Genomic DNA, 23,333 nt, shown 5'->3' on the forward strand with positions numbered 1-23,333 from the left:
TAGTCCAGCATGTGAATGATATTGCCACACCACTTTGGCGGGGGGGTGAGGAATCGGGAGACCGTAACCAGCCCGAGCTCCACGTGTTCAGCAGACTTTACTCCAGGCCCATCCTCCTCCCACTGGCTGGGGGCCCCAGAGACCCACAACATCATTCTCTTCGGGGGACGAAGGCTTTGGAGTTCAGCCCGGCAGGTTACGGGCCTTGGAAAAGCCAGGCTGAAATCAGCGAGGTGGAGAAGCAGGCCTGGAGATCGGTCCCATGCTGAGCAGAGGAGCGGACGGCGGATTCCGGCCTGTCAGGACCAGCTCGCACATCCAGATCCGGGCCCTGTCCTGTGTGACTGCATGGGAATAAATCTGGAGAGGCTGGACTAAGGGGATATGAGTGATGCTGCTGCCTCACTCTGAGGAAGGGCAGTCAATGGTCAGCCGCAAAAACCATTCATGCCATTACAGCAAGCCCGTTGGAGGTACTCCAAGCTGCCATTTCTTAATGAGAAATGAACTGGGAAATCACTCTGATCACGGATAACACCGGTTAACACACGTTTCACACATGATGAATAGTAAAACGTAGATGCTTCCTCAATGAGCCTTTCCTATCCTGCCAGCAGAATTGGTACCCAGCCCTTCGGCACAGAGAACAATGACGTCACCCAGAATACAATGGGCATGTCACCCACTCACTTCCTGCTTGGTAATGACTTTGCTGGTCAGGAAACAGCCAGCCCTGCACCAGCCTCCCAAAGGAACTGGCTAGAGGAACAAGGAGCACGGGACCTTCTGATGTAGCGCGGCCACTCAGCAGCTTGAGGAACAGGTCCAGCGTCGGAGTGGCCTTCCCCGCAGACCTCCACGTCGGAGCCAAATCTCTTCAACATGGCCAACGTTTGCCATCAAAGCCATTCTCTTTCATAAATGGTTTACTTAATCCTCAAAAGAGGTCACCATTCAGCAAGGAGGATGACATCATGCGGCTGTTACGGGCAGAGCATTAGAGGGATGCTGGGATTTCTGTGTGAAACGTGATGGATAAACATGGCTACAATCGCTGGGACGTGTGCTGTTAAACACATCACGCATGGGGGACTGAGACAAGCGTTTGCTGCTTTTATTCTGAGGTTATGGCTTATTCATTAAAACAAGCATGCTTCGGGGGAGATCCCTATGACCTCAGCAAAGCTCATCTCATGCCACGTCCACCCTAGCGGTCGTACACATCCCCCCCCCCCCCCCCCCCCCAAGAAAAAAAAAAAAACCCTTATGAAATTTCGATCTACTTGGGCACTGTGTTTATTGAATCATGCCCACATGAGAACATCTTCCAAGGTGGCCTTGTATAACTCTACACCAAGCTTGACGTAATGACCTGACGGAGCTCCATGCAGAGGGTTCGTCTTGCTCTGCATGTGTCACCACAATACTGCTGTGAGCAATGGCTAATTTAACACTGAGATGTGTCAGAATCTCTACTTACATGTAGTGTGGATGTGTGAGATTCTCAGATCAGAATCCCCAAGCGGTGCGTACGGCCGAGTCGGCACGCTCGGTGTCACCTGAGGACTGTCCTGGAGGACAGCATGATGCAACAGCGGCGTGTGGGGATGGCGCATTTTGACTCAGCCATTCCAGACTGTGACTAACTAGAGTAACACGAGCTGGACAGCGGGGTACAGGGGTGGGCACCACGCCGCGTGTGATGTGGTGTGCACGGAGACAGCGAGTCACGAGAGCGCGGGGGACGCAGCAGCGTGCCTTGCTGCTAAAGAGGCGCACGAGAGGCCCAGGAACACATGTGTCGAGCAGACGGCAGCGGCGGCCAGCCTGGGAGAGTTTCCAGGACGGGCTCTGCCGGGGCCCGGCCTCGGGCTTCGTAATTACACGGACGATGGATGAGGAAGCGGACGTCCTCATCGGCAGTGTGGCGGTTGCCGCGGGCGCGGGGCTTGCGGGATGGATCCCGACAACATCCATTTGTTCATACATGTCCTTTTTCCATTTGCTCCGGATGCAACTCAGATGAGGCAAAAACCTGATGCCTTCAGAAGGTCCCGCTCTCCATTTGGAATAGATTAGGATACTACAGAGCACGACTCACATAAAGGGGCTCTATTCCAACTATAAGCCAGCCTGAACAAGATAACTCAGTGTTGAGGAAGCCAGATTAATCAAAAATCTTTAATCTCTTTCCCAGATTCAGCTACTTACACTCCAGGTACCGGTTCCCCATAATTCATGAGAGAACATCATGTCTGATTGCACTACAACAGATCCGAGCGGCGTTTTCTCGGCCCAGCTCCCAACAAACCGAACCCAAACAATCAAGAATGAACAATGAAGAACATCGAAAACTTGGTGCAAAAGACAGAAGCGGGATGTAGACCGGCAAACTGACATGCTCAGGAATGCTGTGAGTTCTGAACTGTGAAAAATCGAGATTCAGGAGCAGTTGGAAGACTTCTACCTAAGCAAGAAGGTGGGGGAGGTTTATCAAAGGAGACCAACCCAATAAAGTGACAGGCTTTAATCCTAGGAAAAGGAATTCAATCCGCCTCACGCCATATGGCCTTCATTACTGGTGGAGCAGTAATCCATCTTCTCGCTAGGAGATCAACGAGGGGAGACAGGCCCCGCCCACACGTGACGTCATGATGCCGGAAGGGATCGCCGCAACGCAGGTGACTCAGAACCTCAATCACGCTTTCATCTCGGCTCGTTTACTGGCCTTCTAAGCGGAGTCTCCCCTGTTCCCGTCTCCAGTTCAAACACGGCAATCTCCAGATGTTGGGCTTCTGGAACAAAATCCAAGCAGTGGGTCGAGGAGAAGGAGCAGGCGAGGCATCATGGAGGGCGACAGTGGGCTGCTTGCTGGATCAAGAGCTTTCCCATACTGGTGTACCCCACCCACCCAAATACAAAACAGGTATGCGCCACATGCTATTAGCAATAGTGTGGATGCCTGACTGACACAATCAGACCATTTTACACACAACAGGTGCACACCTTTAACTTGGCAGTTAAACTGAAGAGCACAAGAAAAACTGAGCGGGTAAAAGATGTGAATGAAAAAGTCACTGAGGAGCAGGACGCCTCGCTTGTGCTCCTCCTCATCCCCCGCCCTTAAGGTCGTGTCTGTGTTGCCCACACATTGGATTATATTCAGGTTTTAACAAGGGACCCCCTGGTAAATGAGGGATCTCATACACCCGGAGGTGGCCGCAGATTTGCCCATAACCCTGTGTCCACTGCCTGCCAAGAAGGTTATGAGCTGATGACCATCCTAAGCTCTTAGACCCTTTGACGTGCTTAAGCGACTGGTCACAGTCACAGCCGTCTGAAAGACTGGGAACACATAGCTTGTTCTATTGGTTATATAATCATCTTCTTAAGTGGTCTACATCATACTAAGGCTTCTTCGAGAGGGTCTGCACACAAGCATTTCACTCACACGTATAGTACCTGTGTACTGGTGTTTTGATATGCCAGCCTTAGGAATCCACGTATAAATACATCAATACACGTGTAGATTCATTCACAAGTGAGGATTTCCCTTCAGCTTGGTGCACTTGTAGTAAGACGAACGAGCATCCATCTCCCACCATCAGCATTTAGGTGATGTAGCCTGGTTCTTGATGGGATTTCCATGACAGACATATTGTATCTAAAGAATGTAGAAAGTACTTTTGTAATGTGGCCATTATGGTGTCATGGTCCTGTACATGAAAATACTACCAACTCCTGATTTATTTGCTAAACATGTACAAATGTTTTTTACTTTTCTCATGATGTCTGTAGCATTTCTGCACTCCGTGCAGGTAGGAGGGGGTGGCAGGGTCCATGTTGGACTCTGATGGCCTTTTTACAGACATGGTTTTACGTGAAATGAATGCAGTTTCCTGCTAAGGGAAGCTACACACAGTATATATCACTCCTGCAGACCCCTTTGGGACAGATCGATGTTACTCTGCTTTCCTTTCCCGCCTCACCACAGGGTCGCTGTGTTTGAACGTAATCAATCAAGGGATCGTCTCACCGCACCCACAAAAAATAAAGGCACCTTTTCTCGTTGTTGAGCAGCTGTGTTCATAATCATCTTTGATTCAAAAATTCAGATCGTCTGCTCCCATACATTGAAACAGGGTGATTACGCTGGTTTGTACCGGACCACGGTGCATGAAGATCAGGCAGTGGGCTTCAGAAGAACAGAAGAAGCTGAGGGACGTCTGAAGCACGAGATAGACGGCGCGATACAGTAGCGGCGCAGCTCACAGAGAGCTCCCGTCGTCTGTTCCCACACCTATTCCCAGCCTCTCTAAGCTCAGTGTGGGGACACAGCTGAGCCTCTGGAGTTATTCTGGCCTTCGTCAAACTGGCAGGAAGTACAGTGCACGCACCAGAAAGACGTTTCCTTCGAACAACAATACAGCTTCCTGCTCCCGGTGAGAAGCTGTCGACGCGACCGGGACAAAAACACAAATGCCGTATGAAGAGCCATCAGAAATTTAATTGAATCTAGGACCAGTCCATGTTTCCATCCCACGACGCTCATTTCTGTGGCAGATCACCATTAGGAAAAATATTATTACTAGCACTTATTAATAGTGATTGGCTAAAATCCTGTATAACTGTAACGTAGCCGTGTGGCCATATATTGTGGCATCTCCAGCTGTAGATCCGAGTCACTTCTCACATTGACATTTAACCACGGCTCTACATGGCCCTGCAACAGTCGTTGACCAGATACGGCTCTCGGTCACACCTGCATCCGCACGCCTGCCCTATTTGCGCATCGCCAGCCAGGCACCATTGCAAGCTACTCCACTCGTGTTCGTTTATCACTACTCAAACCCTGTGAGACGGCCCCTTGACTGCTATTCAGTTCCTCACACCCACTGTGAAATATCTTTACAATTGGCTCAGCATCTTGCATGGCACTAGCGACAAGACGTGCGCCCAAAGCCCCAATGGCACTCGGTTACCTGGCTCAGCCCAATGTGTGATACCGTCCTACTAGCTGAAAGCTCCACAATGAGCTCAGTCCGCTCACATCTGCTTATTCAGCCACCTCAGCCAGAAAGATGTGGAGGACAGCCATCATCTCTCAGCCAGTTAGACTATGCTGTATTTCCCGGACGCCTTTCGAAGCGTCCGCATTTCAGCCTGACTTAATGCTCCCCTGTGTGGCGCGCCCTGCCCCGCTGAAGGCCTGTGGCTTCCATATTTCTGCAGCTCCTGCAGCTGAAGCTCCGCTCAGTGTGAGCCCGGGGTCAGCCTCGGAATGACAGTCAGCCCTGATCAGCCTCTCACCGCACCATGATCAGCCTCTCGCCGCACCATGATCAGCCTCTCACCGCAACATGATCAGCCTCTCACCGCACCATGATCAGCCTCTCACCGCACCATGATCAGCCTCTCACCGCAACATGATCAGCCTCTCACCGCACCATGATCAGCCTCTCACTGCACCACGATCAGCCTCTCACCGTACCATGATCAGCTTCTCATCGCACCATGATCAGCCTCTCACTGCACCACGATCAGCCTCTCACCGTACCATGATCAGCTTCTCATCGTACCATGATCAGCCTCTCATCGCACCATGATCAGCTTCTCACCGCACCATGATTAGTCTCTCACTGCACCATGGTCAGCCTCTCACCGCACCATGATCAGCCTCTCACCGCACCCTGATCAGCCTCTCACCGCAACATGATCAGCCTCTCACCGCACCATGATCAGCCTCTCACTGCACCACGATCAGCCTCTCACCATACCATGATCAGCTTCTCATCGCACCATGATCAGCTTCTCACTGCACCACGATCAGCCTCTCACCGCAACATGATCAGCCTCTCACCGCACCATGATCAGCCTCTCACCGCACCATGATCAGCCTCTCACCGCACCATGATCAGCCTCTCACTGCACCACGATCAGCCTCTCACCGTACCATGATCAGCTTCTCATCGCACCATGATCAGCCTCTCACTGCACCACGATCAGCCTCTCACCGTACCATGATCAGCTTCTCATCGTACCATGATCAGCCTCTCATCGCACCATGATCAGCTTCTCACCGCACCATGATTAGTCTCTCACTGCACCATGGTCAGCCTCTCACCGCACCATGATCAGCCTCTCACCGCACCCTGATCAGCCTCTCACCGCAACATGATCAGCCTCTCACCGCACCATGATCAGCCTCTCACTGCACCACGATCAGCCTCTCACCATACCATGATCAGCTTCTCATCGCACCATGATCAGCTTCTCACTGCACCACGATCAGCCTCTCACCGTACCATGATCAGCTTCTCACCGTACCATGATCAGCCTCTCACCGCACCATGATCAGCTTCTCACCGCACCATGATTAGTCTCTCACTGCACCATGATCAGCTTCTCACTGCACCATGATCAGCCTCTCACTGCACCATGATCAGCCTCTCACTGCACCATGATCAGCCTCTCACTGCACCATTAGTCTGTGAGGCTGTCACTGGGTTTTTATCTTCTTCATATAGTTCATTTCAGAAGGTTGGATTCCACGTGTGATGAAGAGGATTGTAGATGCTGGGTTTTGCTCGGATCCTCACTCACTGAGACTCTTTCAAACCCATGCTAGCATTTCTCCAACCCCACCCCCCCCCCCCCCCAGCCCCTAGGTCTTGCCAAAGAAAACCCTGATGGTGCAGCCTTTCCAGAACGAAGGCTTACATTCGATCGTGTGTCCTGTACCCCACCCTCGAGAAGGAATGTGGGCTTCCCAGCAGAAGTCCTAATCAAGTGTTATTGCTTGGTCCGTTATCTGCCATCAATAGCAGTAAAAAAGAAATAAAACCAAATTATGACCCCATGATATTATTAAATGGCAGTTATCCCAAGCCACAGATGGGGAGGAGCGAGAGAGCAGATAGTGAGGCTGAGAGCAGGAGAATGGTGGGGGGGGGGGGGGTGTTCTTAACCCTCCACGACCCTCCCCCTGCTTACACCCCCCACGCACCCCTCTCCCCGAAGGCCAGCAGACGTCTTCTCCGCATTCCTTCACTTTAGTGCTCATAATTCACCACGGGGATGCAGCCTTGACCAAGCCTCGCGCCAGCGTAACTGTAAATAAAGAAACTCCCCGCTTTTAAACAAGGCTTCTGCCAACTAGGAGGGAAAGGCAGCCGAGTTTTATTGATGACAGCATTCACTGCAGGGTTACAGGGCCGTGTGCAGCTCCCGCTGTGCTCAGTGCCAGCTGATTTTGCAGCCTGGGAACAGTGACATCTTCAGTCTTGAGGAAAGACTGTCAATCCTGAACCAGGGACTTCCTCCGACTCCATATTAAATAACATCACTGTTTGGTTCATTTATTATAGCTGGGAGACTGGTCTCCAGTAGACCATCACTCTGCCACTGTGCTCTGCCATCAGGAAAACACGTGTCCCAACTGCTGTGTCAGACATGTGCTTTTTCACACGCAATCATACTAATGCAAACAAGACTGCTGAAGTTAACATAAAGAAGAATAGATGGATGGAGAGGAATATGGCTGTATGCCAAGAAGTGAAACATCACTTAATGAAGCTGTCAGTTTCTCAAACACACTGGAAAACTGCAAAATTATCAACATCACAGACAGAAACTGACCAGATTATAAAGTTACTAAAATACTGCAGTGCAGTGTTTCCCAATCCGGCCCTCGGGGACCTTCAGACAGTTTTTGCTCCCTCCCAACTTCCTACCAAAACGGTCCACATTTTTGCTCCCAGCTGGGATGGACTGTGTGTGGTTCCTCAGTGGACCGGGTTGGGAAACACTGCTATCGTGCAGTTAGGGATGTTGTGTAAATCTGAGTGCAAGTGTGTACCAGCAGTACGGGCCGGACCGTGCCGGCGTTGGCGTAGCACACTCTCAGTGAACTGCAGCTCCCTCAAACAATGAGATCCAGTTTCCCCCGTGGCAGTGGCCTGTACACTGGGTGGGGGTGGACAGACAGAGCGAGCGTACGTGTTTGCAGAGTACTGATGATGCTGCATGGTCCCTGAAACACGGGGTACCTTTACATCTGCATGCACATTGACTACTGGGGCATGTTTTCCTGCCCCTCCTTGGCTTGAGATGCCAGAATAAGTGTGGGATTTACTTGTTTACTCTTCCGAAAGACTCGTTAGACTCTCACTGGAAAGGCAGCGACTTTCCGGTGAGAGAAGTGGAAAGCGCTGGTGTGGTTTGTCCAGCGCTCTGGCGGTAATGCGAAACAGCGGCGGAGCCGCTCACTGCGCCGGCCCACACCCCCAGCCGCAGAGAGCGCCACATTCCTCCACTCTAATTGAGGCAGCGTCTGTGTTCAATTCCCCTTTTTAAAGAACCCCGAGACGACAGCGCTGCCAGAACGCAGAGGTTCCGCTTAGGGTTGGAGTCGCGCACAGTCCCCCTCGCTAGCGCGACAACCCCAGGAAGGTTTAACAGCTTCTAAGATAAGCAGTCCGGCAGCACAAATTCAGATCTGCTTAAAGCAAAAAAAAAAAAAAAAAGATTTCTGTCCAGAATTTTCACATAATATACTAAAGTACCCGCCCCTCACTGGAGGGTGAGGGACTTTACCTGCCCCATTTCGTTACAGTGAACGAGCTTGGTCTAGGTGACTACAGTGACGAAGCAGTGGTCCACACATGGAACACTCCGGTTCCACATGCTGTCAGTCCTACCCTGGCACCCCCCTGAAGTCCTGCCGGAGCATGCGCACTGGGCCAGTCGGCTTGGCAGTAAGGCCGCTAGTCGGTAAGGGCCTTGGCAGGAAGAGCCCACACTTCAACAACAGAGGCTTGAGGGCCGTGATAAAAATCATACAGTGGCACGCAATGCCTTCAGTATCGAGCATAGCACCCCCACCCCCCCAGCGGGCAGAGGTAGCAGGGGTGCCGGACCCCTAAAAGGGTCAGGTGTCTCCTCCAAAGGGACTGTGACGAAGTGCCGGGGGGCTACAGATGAAGGAATGTGAGGCGTAAGCGGTTTGTTGGTTTTTATCTGGAGGAAATCCTTCTGGAAACAGCGCCGTGGGATGTCTGCACTCTGGGTAGCCGTGCCAACAATCACACGAGGGGAGAGGGCCGGCAGTAATCCGCCAGAATGGAGCAAATGTAGCTGCTATTAGCAGCTATGCTTTAGGATGTAGGTTCTCCTCCAACCTGCAGCTGCGGTGAGCCGACACAGATATATACATCATGGTGATATCACTGACTGGAGCCACCTGTCATAACAGAGGACAGTCAGAAGCAGGACTGACCGTCCATAAGTCAGAGCACACGTGCACCAGTAAAATCAGCCGGCGGAGTCATTTTACACCAGCCACACAGTTGGTGACACATGAGGACATCAGTGAGTATTGGGATCACTGGTGACCACAGCAGTTGGTGAGGATCAGCACCCTTTGTACATGAGAGGCAGAGAGACCCTGAAGAATCTTATCGTCTTATAAAGCAGTACTTGAGACCTGCTTCCTGGGATAGAGATGTCCAGATCCCCCCCCCCCCCCCAGCCACCCACTCAGCTGCCCAGCATCTCCCTGTCTTCCTCTCTCTCTCCATCTCTCTCTCTCCCTCATTCCCTCTTCCATTTCTCCATCCACGTGCAGAACATGCTACTGAGGGGTTTACAAGTTGAAGTCTCAAAACGGAACCTTTTGCTCTGACCATGAGTGAAGCAGTAAAGCCGAATTGTATCCATCCATCCATCCATCTATGCCTCTACTGTGATGAGCTTTGTCAGGGTCACCCCTAAGTGGGAGATGTGTATGTGCACAGCATATATGTACAGTCCATCACTGGGTGATCTTCCTGTCCTACCATCACTCTCAGTCATATGACAGCTTCTTCTGCATCAGGTGATACCGACGAGCATGGGGTCCGTTCCCTTATATCCTGTGACGGTACTGGAAGCCTGTATAAGGATCACAGTGGTGCAGGCAGCATTGCTGCTAGTCACTGCTGGCAAAGCTCATCCTATGCAGACAGCAGGTAAGAGATACAGAGCAAACGCTCGACCAATCCAGACCCTGACCTCACAGGCGATACGAAAAATGGTTGTGGAGGATTAAGTTCCGCTTGCAAGTCCTGAAGATCCGGCAGCTACGTGTACGCGACCGGCGAGTATCGCAGAAGAACGGCTGACATACCAGAGCGTTTCCCCTCAGCGTGTGAAGAACGTTCAAGAAAACTGAGAACCGCAGTAGAAAGGCACTTCTTCTGAGATGGCCAGGTGTTCAGCCAGGCCGTGGGCACGACTTCCCACCCAGGACGGGCTGGATCTCCAAATCAGGTCCCCCACAAAATGACTGGCGAGGGACCGAGCTACTCTGAGTTTGGCCTGACTGGGGCATCACTGTTGTTTTTGAGAGAGCCGTCATCCGTGCTATTAATTTACTGGCGTCAAGTCTAGGAAGACAAATCATGGCATATATAATCCCGGAATAGCCATCAGGAGCTCCATGTCAGGGTCTACAAGCCGGACTCCACTACGTGTGAGCGTGTGTGTGTATGTGTGCATGTGCGTGTCTGGCCAATGGCCCAGATCTGCCTCTGACAGGCCGGACCGGACCTACATCTGTTTTCCCTGTATAAAGAGCATCTTAAAGAAGGAAGTGAGCCAAAGGTAGTGTTCAGTGAGACAAAGGGCCATTTCACAGGTGACCGCACACACACCGGCGGAGACTGCCTCACCGTGCGATATGAATCACTGCAATCTGAAACATGAGACCGAATTCACCGAACGGCACTGCGGGCCCTCAGCTGAAGATATGAGATGATTATACAAATATGATAACTAGCTCAAGTGCCAAAATAACAATGAAATAACACCACCACTAGGAAAATATTATATTGCAGCCCTTTTAACTACAATATTAACATTCCTGGAGAAAAAATTTTGGCAAACCACCATAATTTTTCCTTTTGATATCCCCGGCTGCAGATGACGTTACGGTAACAGAGAGCTGTTAATTGAAAACAAAACCTTCTCCAAACGGCCATCTGCCTGCAAGCCTGAGAGTCGATGAGCAGCTTGTCGAGCATACCGGGGGCCGTGTTTTCCATCACTAAGCGCAGGCACACCCCTCCAAAAGAGCACCCGACCGTTATCCGACTGTGTGAGCTGCACCTGGGGAAAGACGAGCATTCCTCATTCCACAGGAGAAGACAACATGCTGACAACGCGCAGCCTGGTCAGGAGGCAATGCTCGTGTTCCTAACGCTGGCCTGGATGTCGGAGAGGGACCCGGGCACGGGGTGGGGTGGGACTGAGGGGGCAGGGCTGGCTTTTGAGCAATTATGAGCGTCTCCGAAGTACAGCACGGGAAAACAGCAGTTTGTTTTCAGTGTGAGACACTTCTAAAAACACACAGTTCTTCCAAAAATAGTCATCGGAGTACCAGAGAAACAGCGGCAGGGAGGCAGGGAGGCAGGCGGGCGGGCAGGCGGGCAGGGGAGGGGAGGGGAGAGGAGGAGGAGCACGGCGGCCCCTAATGAACACCAGATGCTTACCTTCGCTGGTAGCTACATTCCTGGGAGCTTTTGTTGACGTGTGATCCGTACTTGAACTCACGTCGGAGGAGATACTGGAGCTGCCTTTACCTAGACAGCAGAGCAAAGATCAGAATGAGCCCCAGGGACGTTCAGAGCGATGCCGGGACACGGTGCCGGACAGGCTCACATCAGGGGCACGTCTGGGGAAAGGGAGCCACCTCTCACGGGAGTGATTTTCCTGCCAGACACGGAGCAAATGGTCTGCAAACGGTGGGCTGGAAGTGTGCAGCCTGTTGTGTGGGACCTTGAATGACAGTTTATCAGGCAACCCAGCGATCAGTATGCAAAGATCGCAGCTCCCCTAAACCCCAGCCATCCATCTTCAAATCAAGTTATGCTGGACTGGGTCTCAAGGGGTCCTAAGCCCACCCCAGGAGGCACAGCGCTGGGGGTACATGCTGGTCCATCACAGGGCACAGGCACACGGACAATGACACGCACACAGACACAGACAGACCTGAACTCATATCTTTGTGGGGACCATCCATTCATTTCCATGGGCAAAACTCTAATCTCAACAATGAAACCCCAACCCAGTCCTAACCTTAACCGTAAGTAACCAAACAAAATACAGGTCTTTTGGCATTTTTAGGTTTTTGATTACTGTCACAGATTTTTATACATTTGAATTTGCCCTTTTGGGGACCCCACAACATCAAAATAAGAGATTTTTATTACATTATGGGGACATTAGGTCCCCACAATGCAATGCATATGTGATCCACACACAGAGACAGACTGACTGTTGTTGTCTGGCGCTGTGAGGCATTCCTGCATTTACAGCCTGGGCTTTACTTCTCGGGTGAGGGGGTCAGAGCCAGGCCAGCGAGGTCCAGCCTTACACGGCTCCGTTTAAATCGGCGCCGACTCTGTAGCCTTGGCTCTGCCCGGCTTTCCCGTACAAAATGGACACCATATGCCAGGCCTGCAGCGGCGCGGGCTCATCCAAGAAGGCCACGGTGCGAGAGGAGCCGCGTGCAGAGTGACGGCTGAGAGCTGTGCGCCCTCTCGCAAGGCAGAGGAAGGAGCTACAGCACCGGCCAATGAGGTGACGCTGCAGCTTTAACTCCCTTCATTAACGAGGGAGACCTGGAGCTCATCCAAGGCCGCACACAGCACACGGCCCGGGTCAGAGAGACAAACTCACCTAACTGGATGTCTTTGTGGAAGAAAACTGGAATTCCTGTCAGACGTAAGTATGACAGAGGAGAAGAAGCGGGAATTAAACCAGCAGCTTAGGAAGTGTGAGATAAGCCAAAAGTGCTACCCACACAGCCACTCATATGTTACAAGGAGGTTCTCTGCTAAGGGAGTCACAAACCAGTCAGTCCGTCATGGAAAAGGATGGGGGATGGTCAGTACTGCTGTCAGTCAGTGGGATGATCGGTACTGCTGTCAGTCAGTGGGATGGACGGTACTGCTGTCAGTCAGTGGGATGGTCGGTACTGCTGTCAGTCAGTTGGATGGTCGGTACTGCTGTCAGTCAGTGGGATGATTGGTACTGCTGTCAGTCAGTGGGATGGTCGGTACTGCTGTCAGTCAGTAGGATGGTCGGTACTGCTGTCAGTCAGTGGGATGGTCGGTACTGCTGTCAGTCAGTGGGATGGTCGGTACTGCTGTCAGTCAGTGGGAGCAGGCAGGCCACAGCTCCGCAGGCTCTTTAAACGCTGTTTACTGGGCCTCCTTTAGAGCGTCTTAAACACAGCTGCTCCTGGCTTTCTGTGTGCATGTGTGTGTGTGTGTGTGGGGGGGGAGGGGGGGGGGCGCATGATGCTGCATTCGCACACAAACACCATGCTCAGAAAAGGAAATGCCCATTTAAACCTCCCCCTGGTCACTGCTGGCGCTGAATTCTCAGCCTTTGTTTTGACACTTACAGTCAATAACTGTGGCAATAAAAACAAGCTAGTCAGACCTGTTATTTTCACATTTATTTATGTACAAATTATGATGGTTCCTATGGTGCGCTGCCGGAGTTAACCGCACCCCATAGGAGGAGCGCACACGGTCATTACCGCGCGAGGGATTCTGAATCCCGCCAGAGTCAACCGCACCCCGATAGAGGAGCGAACACGGTCATTACCGCGTGAGGGATTCTGAATCCCGCCAGAGTCAACCGCACCCCGATAGAGGAGCACACACGGTCATTACCGCGTGAGGGATTCTGAATCCCGCCAGAGTCAACCGCACCCTGATTGAGGAGCGCACACGGTCATTACCGCGTGAGGGATTCTGAATCCCGCCAGAGTGAACCGCATCCCGATAGAGGAGCGCACACGGTCATTACTGCGCGAGCGATTCTGAATCCCGCCAGAGTCAACCGCACCCCGATAGAGGAGCACACACGGTCATTACCGCGTGAGGGATTCTGAATCCCGCCAGAGTCAACCGCACCCTGATTGAGGAGCGCACACGGTCATTACCGCGTGAGGGATTCTGAATCCCGCCAGAGTGAACCGCATCCCGATAGAGGAGCGCACACGGTCATTACTGCGCGAGCGATTCTGAATCCCGCCAGAGTCAACCGCACCCCGATAGAGGAGCGCACACGGTCATTACCGTGTGAGGGATTCTGAATCCCGCCAGAGTGAACCGCACCCTGATTGAGGAGCGCACACGGTCATTACCGCGCGAGGGATTCTGAATCCCGCCAGAGTGAACCGCACCCTGATTGAGGAGCGCACACGGTCATTACCGTGTGAGGGATTCTGAATCCCGCCAGAGTGAACCGCACCCTGATTGAGGAGCGCACACGGTCATTACCGTGTGAGGGATTCTGAATCCCGCCAGAGTGAACCGCACCCCGATAGAGGAGCGCACACGGTCATTACCGCGCGAGGGATTCTGAATCCCGCCAGAGTGAACCGCACCCTGATAGAGGAGCGAACACGGTCATTACCGCGCGAGGGATTCTGAATCCCGCCAGAGTGAACCGCACCCTGATAGAGGAGCGAACACGGTCATTACCGCGCGAGGGATTCTGAATCCCTCCAGAGTGAACCGCACCCTGATAGAGGAGCGAACACGGTCATTACCGCGCGAGGGATTCTGAATCCCGCCAGAGTGAACCGCACCCCGATAGAGGAGCGCACACGGTCATTACCGCGCAAGGGATTCTGAATCCCGTCAGAGTGAACCGCACCCCGATAGAGGAGCGCACACGGTCATTACCGCGCGAGGGATTCTGATGAGGTGCTTAAGCCAAACTGAACCCCGCTGGAGTAAAGCACAGTCCACGGCCCCACGCTTACTGTGGTCGCCGTGACACAGCGAAGCCGCCTCCCATCGTGTCACTTTCCATACGCGTCATGGCAGCAGGTGGTTAAGTGGTTAAAACCCTGGTAACCAAAATGATATAGGGTCAAATCCCAGAACAGCTCTAACACCCCAGAGCAACTTAGGTACTTAGCTTGAAAGTATCCAAAACATACAGAGCTGCTCAAAGGAGTTAAACTCTTAGCTGACATTGTTGGGTAAATAAATATCACAGAAACACAGGTACGGACACAGAGTGTGACATTGTCTACACTGTCTCCTCACCAGCTGTGCATCATGGACGTGAGCTGATGCCCTCCTGCTGTTTCATAAGTACTTTACCTTGAAAGAGGTATCATTACCTACCCCTTGAAACCGGGTCTTTGTCAGAGAGCCCCCAGGGATACCTGATGTATATAAAACATATCTAACTATACTATGCTGAACATGGAGTAATCAACTGTCCAAAACCCATGCATCCTAACCATATACCCAAAACTGAACTGGATTGTACATTATGAACAGTGAAACCAATGTATTTAACCCCATACCATATGGAATCAAACATGTATAGTACTGCAGGGCTGGACTGGGATTAAAAGCTGGCCCTGGACTTTTGCCCAGACAAGCCCACCACATACATACCCCAAATTAACTTTGTCAGCTAATCCAGCCCTATGGTACTGAATTAAATCAAAACCCGACCTGTATTGCTGTGATTCACCCCCTTCTGCACACAGTACACATTACAAACGGGATCCAACGCCCTCCTGGATATCCCAGACCATGCAGGGCTTCAATTCCATTCTCCTCATCTCCTCTAGAGCCTTCACTCATCGCCTGAGACCTGACAGCCTGAAGAAACTCCATCAACAGCAGCTGTCTCTCTGAAATAATGACCTCCTCACCCAGACGATACAGACAAGGACTTTAATTCATTTTAACATGCTTCACAAAGACTGCCAGACACAGGATAAGATGGCGTAAATGTTCCAGATCTCTACTTCAGCCTCTCTCAAACCAGTCCTCGGGGACACCCCCAGATGATCCATGTTTTTGCTCCCTCCCAACTCCCCGGGAATTGGGAGGGAGCGAAAACGTGGAGCGTCTGGGGGTGTCCCCGAGGACTGGTTTGAGAGAGGCTGCTCCATTTTACGCCATAAACGTTTCACATACTCATCCGGGATAAAGCGCCGGTTTACAAACGTAAGGGGTTTCTCTAGAGAAGAGATTACAAATGATCGATTTGTAATCAACAGCAATACATTAAGGGAAAAATAAAAAGTCCTTTAACTTCAGTGCCTTGATCAATAGTCCCACCTTGCGAAATATCATCCCAGCCAAGTAAGTAATCTGAGCAACATGGGAGTGAAACCGAGACAAAACCATCCAACTGTGATCACGTGACATCAGAAAAAAGCTGGTTATCCATATGATTCAGGCACAATGTAAGATGCTCCATCTTTCATGCATTTCTTGCAAATTGGATTCCGAGATGAAACAGTGTAGAGCCGTTTCCCGATCGCGGAAAAGCAAGACCTCAGACAGGATCCCTGCAGCAGGGAAGACGTGCTGGACGATGAGCGGTGAAGGTGGCGAGAGACACCGAAGGTAGAGCCACATTCCTTCAAATTAGCCTCACCCCTGCTTAAGCATAGTGCTCAGAGACCATATGAGGATAACTTCCCGTGCTACCAGGACTGGGGGCGATTCAATAATACAGACCAACAAGACCCCCTGCTTCAGGCAGGCTTAACAGGGAGCCTTGGACTCAGGGTCACACTGAGAACACACACAGCGCACAACGTACATAAACATAACCTCGCATACAGACACCCTCTTCCAAAAGCAGATCTACATTTTAGAATGTCTCAAGTATCAAAGCCGGACTGGACTCAAATGAGAGACCACGCTCTCCTCACGCTGTCATTTCTTACAGTCCCGTTTACATCACCAGAAACACTCCAAAGCAAACACGAGCTCACGAGACATTAAGCTATTGGGGATTAATAATATGCATCCTGTCGATACTCGCAAAGAGCAGCTTCACATGCAGAGGACAGCATGGTGCACATGACTGTGTGCCTTTCAATGTCTCAAGATCCTTGTGTCACTTGTGTCTCCCAATTGTGGATGAAACTGCCCCCTTCAGCGGGTCCCTAAAGATCTCCCACCATCATATTCCCAATATTGCCCACACTTGCGGAACAGGAACTGAAGCACAGTATCAGGCTGTATCATTCGCAGATCATGACATGCTGAGTAGCGGCAGCACCCTTTTCCATGCCATTCCCTCAAGTGGGGCCTTTCAGCGTCGTTTCCGCTCCTCCGCTCTGCGTACGTCTGCCTCCCTTGGCCCTTGTTTCCTGGCCGCAGGTGTGGAACCAGACACGCGAGCAATCCGGCGTTAAAGAACAAAGCCCTGCAGACAGGGACGCACTCACACCAGACTCACATACATCAGCTGCTTAAAGGCAAGAGAAAACCACACTTTTGTCAAGAAGGCATGACGTCTGAAACAGTGGTGACCCCAAGTGTCTACCGGGTTAGGGAGGTGGGGGGGGGGGGCTGTGGGTTTAGCTCGAAGCGCCGAACGGGCCCATGTAGCTGGCTGTAATGAGAAATTAGCCAGCTTCGCTTTTCCTGCTTTTGAACAGATGGAAGTGATGAGGATGAACAAAGGTATGAGGCAAGACGATGCTCTAAATGTGCCTGGCTTACGTCCAGAGGCCAGCCATGCCTTCTCTTCCCCGTCTCCTCTTTTGTTACACTTGTTAAATATTTGCTTGCATGCGAGTGGGAAACCAGAATTTAAATCTGCCCAGACCAGCCAATTATTTAACAGCAGAGCTGGCCTCCGCTGCCAACGCTGGGACACATCCAGTTCTCTGCTCCCAGTTAACCTCGCCTTAAATCGCGAGTACGGATTAATAAAATATCGCCGCCCTCCGTTTCAGTTCACAGTCAGTTTACTAGGTGTGCCAGTCACTCATATGCCACATAGCACCTGCAGGTTAAAAGGAGTGTCTTTCTTGTCTGTCTCCTCTATTGTGCTTCCTAGAGACAAAAAAACTGTTCTGCTTTTTCATGTCACTTGAGAGAGAGGTGATAGAGAAAAGGAAAGTGGTAAACAACACCTTCTGGAATGACTCTGACTCTTTTGGGCAATTTTCACCCTTTCCATTACGTTATATGGGTTTTCAAGACACCAACCAAGAGAGAACTTCCTGTACAGGCTCTGAAAGCACCACTAAGGAGCTGGTGAGATTCTTCGCTAATTCCTCAACAGCCCACAATAGGCCCTACCCTCACACTTCTACAATGTATTTACTATTCAAGCCAGAGGAACCAATAAAACATAAAAATGAACATTTGGCACTTCCTGAAACTTTGGTTCCTACATTTATGGGTGACCATGAGGCTAAATGAAGTCCGCTGTGATTCAGATCTTTTCAAGTGACTCCACTGACTGGTTTTGGTTTCCAAATCTATCACCCACCATCAGGGCGTAACTTGCGACCCTCTAGGTCTGTGCCCCGTTGTCCAGGTCTTCTGAGATGCCACCTGCCCCCTGTCATTACTCATCAACACCTCCACCGCTCACTTGCATGTGATGTCAACGCTGAGTGCATTCCTCCCCTCTTGGCAGAGAGAGAGGTCTTGGCAGATGATGTTGCCTGAGACTTAGATTCCAGTAAAAGCCAAATGCAGCTGCAACAGATCGTTTTCCCTCAGCTTCGCACCGAAGGTTCTTGACAGAGTGGAGAACTACTCTACACCATCCCCGGGCTCAAGTTACACTCCGTCTGAGAGCACAAACTAAGTCAGTTTTCGTTTGCAAAAAAATAAAAAAAATCATACATTATATATATACGTAATGAAATAAGAGGATTACAAATGCATCTGACTATTGATACAAAACAGACCTGCAAGAACCAGGGACCTTTATCTCTGGCGGGGCAAGGCCTTGTGAACACAAAATGTCCGCCTGCATTACACTGGAAGAAAGTTGCCTAGACTTCAATTATGCTGAAATGCCAATGAAAATTTGACTTTAGGCTTTGAAGCACGGTGCTACCACACTGCAAAAATATTTTCCAAAGAGACTTCCAGTGGGCTCTTGGACATGGATTCGCGCAGTGATCCTGCGAGCAGACGGGTAATGTGTTTTCATTTAGGGCTGGCAGTGTCGGGATTCTCTTGCATCCCGTCGGACACATCGCCGAGCCTAAGGAGCACCGATGTAAGCATGGGTACGAGGGATAGCGTCACGGCCTTCAGATGATCTTTGGTGCCCTGTGCTGCCGGTAATGACCCAAAAAGCCCAGCTTCACCCACACAGCCCCCGCATTTTCCTGCTCACTCAAATTAATATAATCTATCCTGGGCCTTTCAAAACGATACTATTGGCCACTACTAATGCCATAAAATAGAAGAAAATTGATGCCACTAAGCCGTCACCTCAAACATGAACAGCACCCACAACAAAGTCTGATGAATAGGAAACTACACTCACAAGCCACAGCCATGTATAAAAGGCAAAACTTATTTAAAAAAAAATTCAAAAGGTACAAGTTCTTATAAAAAGGTCTATTAAAAAAACTGGAGAAGCTGGATTCTCAAGTGCTGAAATCAGCAAAGGAATGATCGTCAGCACTGCCCTCATCTGAGGGAGCAAACTACCGACATACCATTGGAAAACCAATTAAAAATAAAAAACGGCAGCTGCGAATTTTTCGTTTTTATCTCTATATTTACATAATGTTAACAGTTCTACCAGCTAAAGGGAAACGCATGTAACACCTACTGTCTGCTGGGGGCGCTAATAGGAATTTGCGTTTAGTAGTTAAGTGTATGATGGCCAAGTTAAGTGTCTGATGGCCTATTCTTCGGTATATTTCAATAGGCAATACACTTGGTCGAATTATTGAACGTAAAAAATTAAGACAGCCTCTGAATGCTATTTAAAAATTCAGCACTAGGTTTTAAAGTTTATCTAAATAAATAATGAATCTTGTTTCAAAAACGCAATGTAGGTGATTTCCCAGCAGATTCATAAACTCATTCCATGATATTGTGTAAGACGCTCGAAACGACGGGGATTCTCAGTAAAGTAACGTATGGACATATACAGTCCCCCTTAAAATGCTATAGGTAAGGACTGATCTTTTGCAATAGTTTATCATCAAATTATAATGACGGATAATGACCATTGTTTTATGGATGTCGTTTAATTAGAATGGTCCCCTACGCCAATTAATATGCGTATGAAGCGTTCTGTGGCGTTTGCACATCATATACTGTGTTATGGCATTTCTGGTATTATATTCAGTCTATGGCATCTAAAACAGACCGTGCAGAAACTTAGACGTTTATTAAATTGGTATAATAAACTTAATTTGCTCTAACTGTCGTCCACTACGACGCTAATACCACGCAGTCCAGGTTGGTCAAGGGGCGGGGATAAAACAGACGTACCTTTCGTATGCCATATGCCACACTAAACACAATAAGCTTTGTTTTAAAAGGGTTCTCAGTCGCTGTATGATTCACATAAAGGTATTATAAAGGTATTGTGTTTTCCTTGTTTTTCAAGTTGCTCACTTTTAGCACATAATACGATTAAAAGTTTGGTGTTTTAAGAAATACAATAAGCCACAAATAAATTTATGAGCAATAAAGATGAAAGTGCGATAAATGTTATGTGAAACAATTAAAACTCATATGTGCATGAACTCTGCAGGATTAACTATTAAAGTAAGTAAATATGCGGAAGTAAAATATGTGGTTAATAACTAAAGCAGATTTAATCATATTTAGGGTGATCTAGAGGAAGCCCCGATTTAGATCTGGAAAACCGAAGTTTTTAACCATGCAGGATAGATACGTACCCTCACTTCCACACTGTTTCCCATTGTTCGCGCCCATCCTAGCGAATGCATAATCTAGCCACAGAATCCGGGGATGCCCATAAAAATGAATCCATACAGATAAAAAGGAATCAAAGTCAGTCGGTGAATCTGAAACTATGCAAACATTCGTCCTTCAGATTCGCAATCCAGACCTTGACATTGTGTAATCCATAATACCACACCGGAGCCGAAACTCCTAGAAGTTCAGACGGAGATACCGTCCCGAAATCTGTTCCAACATTGTTAGAATGGAAAAACGAATAAATAAACAGTCAACTTGTTGCGTCGAGAATCCTGCATCCACCCCTGGTTAGTCGCTTCACATGTAGACACACTCCAGCCCGTCCAAGCCTCCTGGACTGGCTCCGGATCCAGTCCTCCCCTTTCGGACATGTCATTCTCCGAGGAAGGCGAATGGGTTGCTTTTAAAGAGACCGTGAACAGGCAAACTTTCTTTGCGTCGCCTTTTAAAGCGCTTAAACATTTTAGGTTATAAGAGTGTTTGATCGAAATATGTATTTTTAGGCATATACTTTCCCCCCAATTAATAGTGTTATATAAACACAACTTATTCGTTTAGTTAATTGGTTTACCTATTCCATATTACCACATACTCCAACTGTCTTTGCGCTTCCCATCAATTTTGGCAATGGGTGCAAACCTTTCCTTTACAGACAATATGACAAGGGGAAAAAATGTTTGAGTTAAGAGGAACCCTATTAATTTTAAAAGCCTGCATGGGTCATGGAGAAACTCATGCTGAGATAGACGAATCTGTGATTTACTTCATTGTAACCGAGGACACTTAACTATACAGGTTTATACAAATAGAAAAGCTTCCACGCAGGGCATAGAAATCCAGTTTCAATAAACTTTGTAATCGGCTCCAGACAGGATACGGACGCGGGCTGGTCCTGTCAGCCCTCTGGTGGGCAATACAGCCGTCATACTGCGCGTCGTTTCTTACCACGTTCTTTTACATGCAGTAATTCAACAATGCCACAATAACTATTTAACATAAAAAAATTGTACAGTTATTTCTGATTTCCTAACTGGATTGATGATCTGAAACCGTTCAAAACGAGCCCAAGGTTTTAACGCTATAAGCAACAAACCCCTAAACAAGTCAATTTAATCAAAATTATGAGAAGATTATGTAATTTTTAAAAAGTTACAAATTAGATAGTTGATGGAGAAAAGTTCTGTCTACAAATCTAAAACGTTTATTTCCCCTAAGCTTTGCTGTTCTCATATAGGGTTTATATTTGCCCAGCATTAGAGCGTCACGTTAAATATCTGGCGTTGTATCTACGCGTTATCGCGCGTGTTTCTGCCACAGACGCACCTGATGGCGGCCTGAGCGGGTTAAACTGCACTTACGTTTAATAAGCAGTAATAAGCAGGCTTTAACCTGTGCGCACCGCCGATCCGCTGGTAAAGCAAGGCCGGCGTGTGCCAGCCAGACCGCAGGACGCTGTGATGTACCGGGGGAGCGCTTTACATTTCTTCTGTGTACTGGTTTTCCTTTAAACGGTAAATAAAAGCTAAACTTAAGTCGGACGCGCTTCACCAATATACTGAACGAAATATGAACACAAAAACCAAGGTAACATGCTATTTCACTTCGATCGTGAGTGAATATGCACAGAGAACTCTGCACTTTCACACAAACCATGGCTTTTCCCATTTAAGGACTTAAACGGCAGTATTAACTTTTCACATATTAAACGTGCACAATATGGAAAAGTGCTTCTCAGCCCCGCGAACAGTTCACCGCTAACCAGTACAGCCTGGAGCACAGTCGAGCTCATCAGTTACGTCTGCTGGCTGATCTGATGAGGTCAAGTGCCAAACCCTGAACCTTCACTGCCAAAGTTATCCTCTGCCTCTCTGGGTGACAGCCAGGAAGCATATGCTCAGTGCAGATGGCCACCAGAAGTAAATAAAACACTTTCCAACAATAAAGGAAAAGTGAGTTCTTGGAACTGAGCATTACTTGTGGTCTGGAACTTACGGGTGTCACAATTTCATCCAAATTAAACACCACATCTAAAGTACAACTGCTGCCCATTCCTTAGCCTTGTCCAACAGTGGTCAGCGCTTTGTACCAGCTCATGAGAAAGAGATCACACGTGTAATCTGAGGGAAGAGACCTCTTGAGTGCTCTTGTGCAATATAAGAGAAAAGGCTGTTTGCCTTAATACAGTTTCACGTAGATAAATACATATAATTGATTAAAGTGATTTGATTCTCCTATAGAGCTCCTCAGCTGTGGAATGGTCTTCCACCGGATGTGTGGGTTTCAGGCTCACTCTCAATATTCAAGTCTAGACTAAAACACACCAGATTAGTTTAGCTTATAGGGACACTAGTTTTAGCTCTAGCTAACCCCTCACTCCCAGTCAGACCTATAGTGTGAGGTATAGAGCTGGGTGGGGATCGGTGCCATTGGCTTTGGATAAACTGGACTGTCAGTGCTGTCACTCTAGCGTCACAATCCCTTGTGGACTTGGAATGCTGACATTTCAGGGACTCCCCATGCCTGCATTCCCACTTGCCTCTCCCTCCTACTTATGCTGCCATAACCATATCTGCC

The 23,333-nt window shown here is 49.3% G+C and overlaps 2 protein-coding genes across 2 annotated transcripts in view; both read right to left on the reverse strand.

Moving 5' to 3' along the window:
* fbxl7 (F-box and leucine-rich repeat protein 7) overlaps positions 1 to 21,427 on the reverse strand; it is a 40,958-nt gene extending 19,531 nt beyond the window's left edge. The window contains exons 1-2 of the mRNA XM_049002157.1: positions 20,717 to 21,427; positions 11,529 to 11,618 (exon numbers count right to left, since the gene is read on the reverse strand). Coding sequence (XP_048858114.1) covers positions 11,529 to 11,618; positions 20,717 to 20,753 — 127 coding nt within the window. The 5' untranslated portion in view covers positions 20,754 to 21,427. The remainder of the gene's footprint in view (positions 1 to 11,528; positions 11,619 to 20,716) is intronic.
* inhbab (inhibin subunit beta Ab) overlaps positions 1 to 23,333 on the reverse strand; it is a 254,389-nt gene that overhangs the window by 100,544 nt on the left and 130,512 nt on the right. The window lies entirely within an intron of this gene.

Source organism: Brienomyrus brachyistius, unplaced genomic scaffold (genome assembly GCF_023856365.1).
Source record: "Brienomyrus brachyistius isolate T26 unplaced genomic scaffold, BBRACH_0.4 scaffold64, whole genome shotgun sequence".
Taxonomy (NCBI): Eukaryota; Metazoa; Chordata; class Actinopteri; order Osteoglossiformes; family Mormyridae; genus Brienomyrus; species Brienomyrus brachyistius.